An 11,114-nucleotide genomic window follows, 5' to 3' on the forward strand; every position below is an offset into this window, starting at 1 on the left:
TCCCTGCCTCTGATCATAAACAAGTGGATGTTTTAAAATATTAAGGCAGAAAAAGACCTTGCATGTAGGCCATTGACTATGTAAATTATGAAGGAGGCAGGAGTGAACAATGTCAGAAGCATACCTGAGCAGTTGGTGGTAGCACGTACCTTTTATCCCAGCACTGAGGAGACAGGCAGGCGTGCTTTTGAGTTCCAGGCAAGCCAGCCATACATAGTGAGCCCATCTTGAAAGGGGGGGGGGGGGGAAGGGAGGAAGGGAGGGAGAGAAAGAAAGGGATAGGGAGAGAGAAAGAAAAAGAAATAAAGAAAGGAAGGAAGAAAGAAAGGTAGGAAAGACACATCATGGTTTATCGAATAACTATTCACAAGCTGTATCAATTCCCTTGGCTTTCCATCACCAAGTACTACTGCTATAACTTGATAGTCACAGTTTTTGGCAAATGCAAGTTCTTTTATTCCAATCTCAATTATTAATCTTAACTCTCAGACCACATATTACACTTCTCTCTCTCTTCCTCCCTCTCTCTCTCTCTCTCTCTCTCTCTCTCTCTCTCTCTCTCTCTCTCTCTCACACACACACACACACACACACACACACACGTAATGTTACAGTGTAGCAAATAAAGGGTTAAAGAGACAACAGGGTTCTAATGACCTTAGTGAATCAGAGCCTAGAGCTAATACAAAGAACTGGGCGTCACCGCAGTCACAAAGCTGGTCCAGGCACAGAGCTGGATCTGGCAGAGCCAAGGACAAGTCTGGTATTCAGGAGCTCCTCATTTGTGGATGGCAGGACACGTGAACCCGAACCCGAGGGCTTAACGACAGGTCGATGGGTGCTGTTCCCCAGTGCTAGGTGTCCCTCCTTTTGTATGAACCAGATGAGAAGTTGCATCATCTGCTGATCTGTGTTTGATAAATTCGTAAGTCTGTTTTATTCTGACAGGGCTTTGATAAATCCGTGTATTCCTAGTTAATTTGGATAACTTCATAGGTGGTAGGATTTTCTTTGTGAAAATATTATTTATAAGTCTTTGCCTCATTCTTTGTGCCAGTTGTTTGCTTACCCAAATAAGATGCCGAATCAGTCTGCTTAAGCTTTGGAACTCAATATGCAGCCGACTGCTGTTTACAAATGGAGCCATTCAAGGCAAGCCTCAGCCTGAACGCCACTGTTCCATACAATGGACAGTAACTGGAGCAGGACAGTCTGAACTCCATAGGACGAAAAGGTTATTTATGTTTTAAACACACACACACACACACACACACACACACGCACACGCACCCCTGTCTCAAAAAGAAACAAACAAGCTTTGTAGAGTGATTCACCTCAGTCCACAGTCACCACAGATCGAGCTTTAATAAAATGAACCAGAAAATTCAAATTATAATAGGAAATGAAGCATGAAGAAAGAATCAGCTGATAATGATAACTGTGCTACTAGAACAAGTTTATAACTTAAGTATTCCTGAAAGTATTCAAGTTATAAAGGACACTATCAAAACCATGAAGGCCTGTAAGGTGGCTGAGTGGGTGAGGGCATGTAAAGCCTTGCCCTCTGAGTGCTCCCCACTGACTCCCGTCTACAGTGGAGGGAGAGAAGCAACCCCCAAAGCTGTGCTCTGCTCCGCCTGTGTGCTTTGGCACATTCATGCCCACACTCACATGCACAAATCATATACATTTTTTTTTAGACAGGTTTTAGACAGGGTCTCTCTATGTAGCCCTGGCTGTCCTGGAAGTCACAGAGGTCCTCCTGCCTCTGCTCCCTAACCATTTTGCTTCCAGTTATTTATCCTAAAAATTAGTCATGAAATGTTCCAAAAATAAATGCAAAAAGGTGGTTTTTTGTTTTTGTTTTTGCTTTTCGAGGCAGGTTTCTCTGTGTAGTTTTGGTACCTGTCCTGGAACTCACTCTGTAGACCAGGCTGGCCTCGAACTCACAGAGATCCGCCTGCCTCTGCCTCCTGAGTGCTGGGATTAAAGGCGTGTGCCACCACTGCCTGGCTACATAGGAGTATTTTTAATGACAAAAATATAGGAAAATTCTATTGTGTAACAGCAGAGAGGAATGGTTAAACAAATTGTGATGTTTTCATTTAATGAGATGCCGTGAAGGAAATAAAAATGATGTTGTATATAGATGTGTTTATTGACACTGAAAGATGTCCAAGATATACAGAGGAGTGGAAAAAAATATTAGGCAAATACGATCCCACTTCTTTTTTAAATTGCCTAGCCCATTAGGGAAAGTTCACTCAACCAATAAACAAGGAAATGTAGGCATATTAAAATCCACTAGGAAAGAGTTGTGGAAATGTAAGCAATATTGCATTTGTGTTCTATTTCTTTATTTGCAGTGTGCTGGATCAAACCCAGGGCCTCAAACATGCTAGGTAAGTGTTTTGTCACAGTAGTCACCTTCCCAGCTCTGAATAAGTTTACTTTTGCATCCATCAATTTTTCTAAATCAGAAAAGAGGATTCGTACTGTATTTTATAAGGTTTTCCAGAGAAACAGAATTAGCACGAGATGAGAGATAGATAGATAGATAGATAGATAGATAGATAGATGATAGATAAATAGATAGATGGATGGATGGATGGATGGATGGATGGATGGATGGGCAGATGGATGGATGAATGGACAGATGGATGGATGGATGGATAGATGGATGGATATTTAATATATAAATTAGCTAACACAGTTATGGAGGCTGAGAAGCCCCAAGATCCGCTATCTGCAAGCTGAAGAACCAGGAAAGCCAAAGGTATAATTTAGTCTGAGTTCAAAGGCCTGGGAATCTGAGAAGCTGAGGGTGTAGCTCCCAGTCTTCAGGGTGCTGCTGATGTAAGGCCTAGAGACTGAAGGTCGAATGTCTATAAGTAGGAGGGAATAGATATCCCAGCTCAACAAGAAAAAGGGAATTTCCCCTTTTTCTGCACTTTCTTGCCCTGTTACCAGTCTCAATAGACCAGATGATGGCTGCCCACATTGGTGGGGATGGATCTTCTTCACTAAGTCTGCTGATTCAAATGCTAATCTCCCCTGGAAACGCCCTCAATGACTCACCTAGAAATTATGTTTTACCAGCTAGCTGGGCATCCCATGGCCCAGGCAAGTTGACATATATAATTAACCATCACATACGCCAGGGTTGCCAAAGCCAGGGGAAGATGAGAAGTCTCACACACTGCTAGTGAGACTAGACACTGGTGCAAAGCTGTCTCCAATGCAGCTCCTGTAATTTAGCATCATCTGCATGCTGAAGCCTCTTTGACTAAATGGTGAACATTCTGGATATAGTTGACTAAGAAATGCTTGCCACCAGGCCTGACTACTGAAGTTTGAGACTGGGACACACACAGTACAAGGAAAGAACCAACTACCGAAAGTTTTCTCCTGACTTCCTCAAGTGTGTGGTGGCATGGATGCTTGTGTGTGTACACATACACACACACATACAAACTCTAATAATAATAAGCTTAAGTTGTATGCTTTTTAAAAAAAGACAAGAGGGAGCTGGAGAGATTGCTCAGTGGTTCAGAGCTCTTATTGCTCTTCCAGAGGACCCTGGTTCGGTTCCCAGCACCCACATCAGATAGCTCACAGCCACCTGTCCCTCCAGTTGCAGGGGATCAAATTCTTTCTGGTCTCAGCAGGAACCCACATGTATATGGTGCACATAGACTTAAGCATGCATACACAAAGATAAAAATAAGTAAATTTAAAAACTAAATTTTTTTAAAGATAGGAAAAATATTTCTTATGTGTGTTGAATTAAAAAAACTGGAAAACAACAAAAAATGCAACAATAGATTTATATATTAAAACATGTAGGTGTAAAATAAATGATTTATTTTACAATCCCACTTTTGCATATACATATATCAAACATGTGAAAGAGCAGCAGCATGTGCAGAGGTACATATCTGTAATCCAGCACTCAGGAGATGGATGCAGGAGGTCAGGAGTTCAATGCCAGTCTTGGCTACATAGCAAGTTAGTGCCAAAAATAAAACAAAATCCTTGCTAGGGCTGCTATCAAGGATTCAGGAAGGGGTAAGAAAATTAATATATGTAGTATATAACACAATATATATATAGTATATATAATAATATATAAAATAAATATTATAAGAGAGAAATGTTGCCCAGCTGGTAATGACATTTTACCTTAAATGGACAAGTGTGTGTGTTTAATTCAGCTCTCCCCACTCAAGAGTTCCATGCTTAAAAGACTGTGTCTGTGTATTAGATGTATATGTGTCTATAATGTATTAAAGTATCTAAAAAGTATAGATTAAAATACTATTGGTGGTTATTATGGCTAGGGATGGGAATAAAGGTGAGTCTTTGCTATGCTGAATAAATACTATGTAATAAGTCAAATACTTCCTGCTGTTTAAATAAACGTATAATAGTCTACTAAAATCAGCTGCCTGTGTGGCCACAGTCATTTTATTGTTTTTCCAGAATGTTCCAAAATAGCTCTGGAACAAGACCAGTGGGACCACCAGATATCTATCTAGCCTCACCCTTCTTCCCATGCAAATGAAGATGAAGCTTCCAATCCAGCTTTGGCAAAGCCCTCCCTGGAACTCAGGATAACAAGGCCTCCTGCTCTTGTGCTGGGGAAAGGAGGGGCAGCCCCTGTCGCTCCCTCAGAGTCAGGCTCAGAACCTCCTCTCAAAAGCTGCCTTGAACAGCAGATGCCTAAACAAAAGGTCCACCTCAAGGGTGGAAACATTATTTCCAGTTTTGTAGACACAGGTGTTCTTCCAGGCCACTGGAGAAGTACAGTGCAGGACTGTGCGCAGCCAGGAATAGTTCAGCAGGCCCTTCTCTCAGAAGCCAGCTCTGGAGGCCATTCAGTGTATGTTCTAACTATATTTGGCAATGCAAACCGAAGAGGTCAGTGGCTTAGCTCAGGATGAGAAAAGGCTATTCCTGATTTATAATCCCAGCTTCAGACTAAGACTAAGAACTAAACCCTGCTTCATTTCTTTCTTTTGTATGTATTGAGCTCATTGCTGACGTGACTCTCCTTCCCCATCCTACTGGCCCCAGTGGAGAGCTCTGAGAACCACAGGTGTAAACCACCTACCCAAGCCATCCTTGGAGTTAGAGGACTTTGGGGGACGTCTGGCCTGAGAATCTAAAGGTTAAAATGATCTCATTCTACTTAAGTTTTCGTGGCATCAAAACAGCCTGCAGCACTGGGGAACAGATCCAGGCTTCCCCAACTGACCACCCACTGTACCACTTCTCCCGGGTTACTTTGTGTCTCTGAGGTTTAGTCGCCTTATCTACAAATAGAGATAAGAACACCTACCTCACGAAGCCACTGTAAGAACTCAGTGAGATAAAGTATAGAAAGTGGCTGGGAGAATGTCTGACACAGAGTGAGTGCTAAAAAAAGAATTGGTTTCCATGCCACCCCAAGCCTCCTTTCCACCCTTAGCTGTTTAGACAACCTGTGGGTGCTGAATTTTCAAGAAACTGTCTGGTAGCCTTGGTTGATTACAAATGGATGATACCATTCCCACAGCCAGCAACAGTAGCTCCAGATAAAAACTGTGACTACTTCTTAGCTGTGGACAGGTTCAAGTCGGCTCACAAATGACTCAACGCTGTTGATAAATGATGTGTTCTTGGCATCAGGAGGCCTTATCCCGATAACCTTCAACACCTTATGAAAAAAAAAAAATGGAGAGGGCTAGTTGACCAGCTCCCAGAGAAGGCCCCAAAGCTTCGTGGTGACCTTTAGTTAATCCCAAATGCTGTACCAGGCTGGTCATAAGAGGGTCTCTGTTTGCTCAGAAATGTCTCAAGTCACAGGTTTAGCCATGGGAAAGACTCCAGCTGAGCAGCTGTCTGGTTGCTCTCAGGGCTGAACCACGGTAGTTACACTTGCCTTAAATTCCCTGAGTCATAAGACTCCCTCAGACCGAAGGCTAGATGCTTGTCTGTTCCCTGCTCTCAGCTGCCCCTAAGCCGGTGCCCAACCTGTCTTTGGCAGCTTTGTCTGGTAGATTGAAGTTCTGCCAGAGTGAGGTTTTGGCTGGAGGACTCTGTGGCTGCGGGACAAACCTTGGCTTAAAGAAAGAAAATGAATGAATGTCTTGAGCCACAGTCTATGAGGCCAAAGAGGTCTCTGCTCTTAGCGGTTTACGTAGCCTCTGCAGACCACCCTGAACCCACTGGAGCAGAAACCGCAGGGTTGGAGCGTCTAGCCCTTTGCTCATTCATACATGCCCTGTGCCGCTTCAGTGCCTGGCACAGGTCCAAGCCAGTACTTAGCAAGAAGTCCCTAGGGTCAGGGTGGTCTGTTGCTGACCTTGGTGCCGGGGGCCTCACGAAACTGTTAAGATCAAATAGGACACAGAACTGGATGGGACTGATACTGCCGACAGCCAGGTGCCAGCAATTGAGGCTTTGTGGGGGATTTCTACGTGCGACTGGGTGTTTGTTTGTTTGTTTTCCCCTGAAGCAGGAGCTGCCTTTAAATCAGGTTGTGTCTGGATTCAGACTCAGGATCAGTGCTTTTCATTGTGTATATTTCCTTCTGCAAGGGAAAAAAACATCCAGTCCCATAGCTGGGACCCTGTAATGCCATCCTCAAACACTTCCATCCTCCAAACATCTTCCAGAGATCCTAAACCAGCTAGAGGTACAGGCATTTCAGCTAGTCCAAACGGCCAGCAGAAGTTTCACTGATCCTCAGGGATTGTCTGAGCGAGCGGCCCGCGCCTCCTAAGTAGGCAGGTATATGGCACCACCTTAACCTCCCTTTCTAATAGTCCTTATGCTGAGTCTTCAAGCCTTGGATCCAGCACGCCTCACAGGATCCGGAGGTGACAGAAAGCAAGGAGGAAGGAAAGAGGGAGAGAAGGCCAGAGAGAAGTGGAAGGAGCGTGAAAAAGGCTTGGGAAAGAGGAAGGAAGAGGAGAGCTGGAAGGGGAGGCGGAACAATGAAGGTTTCAGGCCCTCCGTGGCGCACGGTTCCGGCTGCACGTCCGTCCCGCCGCCTCCGGCCAGCAGCTGCTCACTGCACAGCGTGTGGGCGCTGAGTCACTGTCCCAGCACAGGGAGCCCGCGTGCAGGTCGGGGGGAGCCCGGTTGGCATCTGCAAACTGCTTTTTTTTTTTTTTTTCCTTTCCTCTTTCATTAAGGCTGTGTGCTGACTCCCACGTAGGAGAACTTATTAAACCGCACGTACTACTCCACCGCTCTTGGGGACCACGCATGATGACCAGCAGGGAGCGCCACAGCCCCACTTATGGACGCTATGGTAGTGAGGCCTTGGGGCTGGCTATTAGCCGAGGGTTTCCCTGAGACTTGCGAAGATTTTGCACGAGTAAGCTTTTTAACTTTAAGTCCCAGCTGCAGCATAACTCTCTACTTAGAAAACTTGAAGATGACCATAAGTCTCCAAACAACGCCTTAGCGCAGGTTCTGTGAGCAATCCCATAAAATTGGGAGTGTGTTGCGCAACCAAGGGAGCCCAGGCTCGCCTAACTACTAGGACTCATCCTACCCAACCCGGTCTGGACGCCACTCGGTATCTCCGAGAATCTTGACTCCACCCGGGACACGCGCTCTGGCACCCACATGGATAACAGAGCTCGTGACAGATAGCCGGTGCATACAGAGATCCCCCAAACAAGAAGCAAGATCCCAACACTCCCAAGGATCCAAACCAAGACCATCTTTCTCTAGATGCATGAAACGAGAATGAATCAGCATTGAGACAGTTTATTATTGGTTTGCTTTTTCCCAGATCACATATTTTATGTAAATAGATTATACGGAGACACAATGTTTTTTCTACACAGGCGGTAATCAGGCTCTCTCCACCACACACACACACACACACACACACACACACACACACAGAACAAACAACTTACACCTCGCTGAGACATTCACGTCTTAAAATAGGGGAAGGTGACAATATAATCGCTTTAAAATGCCCTTAATACAATATATAACGTACAAAAATATCTCTATATATTTGAAGTTACAAAAAAAAAAAAAAAACAACTCTTGACAGCAACAAACTTAAATATGATAGTTACCTTTGGCTGTACAACAAGCATTGCACTTTTCCTCGCTAGTTTTGGAAAGTTCAGTACGTAGTAATGCAGGGCGCCACAGCCCCACTTATGGACGCTATGGTAGTGAGCCTTGGGCTGGCTATTAGCCGAGGGTTTCCCTGAGACTTGCGAAGATTTTGCACGAGTAAGCTTTTTAACTTTAAGTCCCACAGCTGCAGCATAAACTCTCTACTTAGAAAACCTTGAAGATGACCATAAGTCTCCAAACAACGCCTTAGCGCAGGTTCTGTGAGCAATCCCATAAAATTGGGAGTGTGTTGCGCAACCAAGGGAGCCAGGCTCGCCTAATACTAGGACTCATCCTACCCAACCCGGTCTGGACGCCACTCGGGTATCTCCGAGAAATCTTGACTCCCACCCGGGACACGCGCTCTGGGCACCCACATGGATAACAGAGCTCGTGACAGATAAGCCGGTGCATACAGAGATCCCCCAAACAAGAAGCAAGATCCCAACACTCCCAAGGATCCAAACCAAGACCATCTTTCTCTAGATGCATGAAACGAGAATGAATCAGCATTGAGACAGTTTATTATTGGTTTGCTTTTTCCCAGATCACATATTTTATGTAAATAGATTATACGGAGACACAATGTTTTTTCTACCACAGGCGGTAATCAGGCTCTCTCCACCACACACACACACACACACACACACACACACACACACACAGAACCAAACAACCTTACACCTCGCTGAGACATTCACGTCTTAAAATAGGGGAAGGTGACAATATAATCGCTTTAAAATGCCCTTAATACAATATATAACGTACAAAAATATCTCTATATATTTGAAGTTACAAAAAAAAAAAAAAAAACAACCTCTTGACAGCAACAAACTTAAATATGATAGTTACCTTTGGCTGTACAACAAGCATTGCACTTTTCCTCGCTAGGTTTTGGAAAGTTCAAGTAGTAATGAGGCTTATGCCCCGTGAGAGACCAGTTTGTGAGCGGGCAAGGCAGTGGCTCAGACCCCTGCCCGGAGGGTTATGCCTGTAATTCTCAGTTTCTGTCGTGAGCCTGGCTTGATCTTCGGTTCCTCTGCCTCCCCTAGGGGCAGCCAGGCAGATCTCTGTAGGATTGTCTCAGTCCGCCCTGGGTGCGAAGCTCTCTGATTCCGCAGGCGCCAACGGGACACTCGCCCGACTGTTCAATGCTGCCACCCGCACCTAAATCCTAAAGAGCCTGGAGATGATTCGGTTGCGCTTGGGAGGCTGGGGCTGCGTGTGCCTGCTCCTGGGAGGACAGCACAGTCCGGATCCGGAGGATCTCTGGTAGGGAACGCCGGCGCCGGCGGCCATAGCCTTGAGAGCTGATCTTGTTCCTGGGGGCGACGCTATCCTTGTCTTTGTCGGTGAACTGGTAGATCTGATGGGCCAATTTCTGCACTGTGCAGGTCCCAAAGCGGCACCCAGCGCTGCGGGAGCCCTGGTTCATGCTCTGGCGGTAGCGTTTGACTCGAATGTGGGCTACGCTCTGAGTGCTGCGGAGAAGGAAGGATACGTGAGACCTCATCAACCAGGGCTTTGACCCCAACCACCTGGAACCGGAGCCATGCAGAACCTAAGGGACCTGGAACCTGCTCTCTCCACGGGAGCTGCAGTCCAGCCCGGACCATTCCCGGGGCCAGAGCAGTGGAGAGGGCACATCCTCTGCAGAGGGTATAGTTACCTGGCTTGTGGGGTGCTAGATGTGCTCTGCTTGTCCTGGAGCTGAACAAGAGTCTGGGTAGGGACTGTCTTCTCATCAGCGAGCCCCGTGGGGTAACTGCTGGATGCTTGCAGTTCTCTCTTCCCATGACTTAGCGCCCACTTATTCCACCTAAAAAATGCAAGCAGATGCGTTTGGCTTGTGTTCAAGAGGTGTCCCAGCCAGCTCCCGTATCCACTCCCTTCTAACCCCTCTGGACCATCCGTCAGTTTTCCCTTACTGCCAGGTATTAGGACTGAAGAAAGTACTGCCCCAAACTCACTTCTTTCGGAATTGCGAGGACGCATCTAGCCGTGCGGTGTCTGCGCCAAGGAAGGCGAATGAACCCAGGAACATCAGTGTGACGGTAACCAGCTTCATTCTGTGGCGACGCTCAGATACCCTGGAAAGAAGCAAGGAGCCTAGTGTGAGCAACCAGGCCAGCTGCACAGTCCTAGTGAGGCACGAAGGGCGGTGGTGGGGGGTGAGGGGGGGTGGTTGGCGGCGCCCTGCTTGGCCCAGTGGCTTATCTCCCCCTGGCACTGAGAGGCGCCGGAGGCTTTTGCACTGGCCGGGTGGGTGACAAGCCAGGCAAAGGAAGCCCCTGCACAGTGCCAGGCTTCCAGAGGTTTCCATCTCAACTGCAGGATCATGGCCCAAGGGGGAAAGATCTCAGGAGAGCTCCAACTGGGTGCCTGAGCTAGACCTGGGGCATGAGGTGTACTCTACAGTGGATACCCCAAAGTTTGTCCCCCCTTGTCCAGCGCTACAAGTTTTTGGCCTTCCGCAAAGCCGTCCCCACCTCCTCAACACGCTGGAGCGTGTCCTTACCTGCTGAAGGGGTGATTTTTCCAGCACTTGAAGGAGAAAGTCCGAGACGTCCTTCTGACAGCGGCAAAACCCCAAAGTCCGAGATTGACTGCGATGAGAAGCAGGAGCGGCAACGCTGGAGCTGTTGTGCCTAGTGTCACCAAGAAACTACTGAACAGCCAGCTCTGGCTCCAGCGCTTTATACACGCTCCGGCTCGGGGGGGCGGGGCCTGCTCTGCCCTGGAGCCCTCCCTTTCCTCCAGCGCGCTTGCTTCTAAGATCTGATCTGCCCCGCGGCTTGCCTCTGGGTATGGGGGTAGGGGTAGAGGTCCTTTGTGGCCCGGGGTCTCAGAGATCGGCTCTGGGAGATTAGACTGGCGCGGAACTTCCTTTGCCCTGATTTCCTGGCGTAGGGTTCAGACAGTGAGACGGGAAGGAGGGCCAGAACAGCTTGGGGTGAGGGGGGATCCTTTTCCCAGAACCT

The 11,114-nt window shown here is 47.0% G+C and overlaps 1 protein-coding gene across 1 annotated transcript; it reads right to left on the minus strand.

Annotated features, from left to right (window-relative positions):
* Nucleotides 1–8,635: 8,635 nt before the first annotated feature.
* Nucleotides 8,636–10,815, minus strand: Adm (adrenomedullin). The gene is made up of 4 exons (XM_028875825.2): nt 10,652–10,815; nt 10,104–10,223; nt 9,803–9,952; nt 8,636–9,614 (listed from the first exon to the last, which is right to left on the minus strand). Exons 2-4 carry the CDS (start codon nt 10,199–10,201, stop codon nt 9,308–9,310), a joined length of 555 nt encoding a protein of 184 aa, XP_028731658.1. The 5' UTR covers nt 10,202–10,223; nt 10,652–10,815; the 3' UTR covers nt 8,636–9,307.
* Between the last annotated feature and the right edge of the window lie 299 nt (nt 10,816–11,114).

The sequence above is a fragment of the Peromyscus leucopus genome, chromosome 1 (genome assembly GCF_004664715.2).
Source record: "Peromyscus leucopus breed LL Stock chromosome 1, UCI_PerLeu_2.1, whole genome shotgun sequence".
In the NCBI taxonomy this organism is placed as follows: Eukaryota; Metazoa; Chordata; class Mammalia; order Rodentia; family Cricetidae; genus Peromyscus; species Peromyscus leucopus.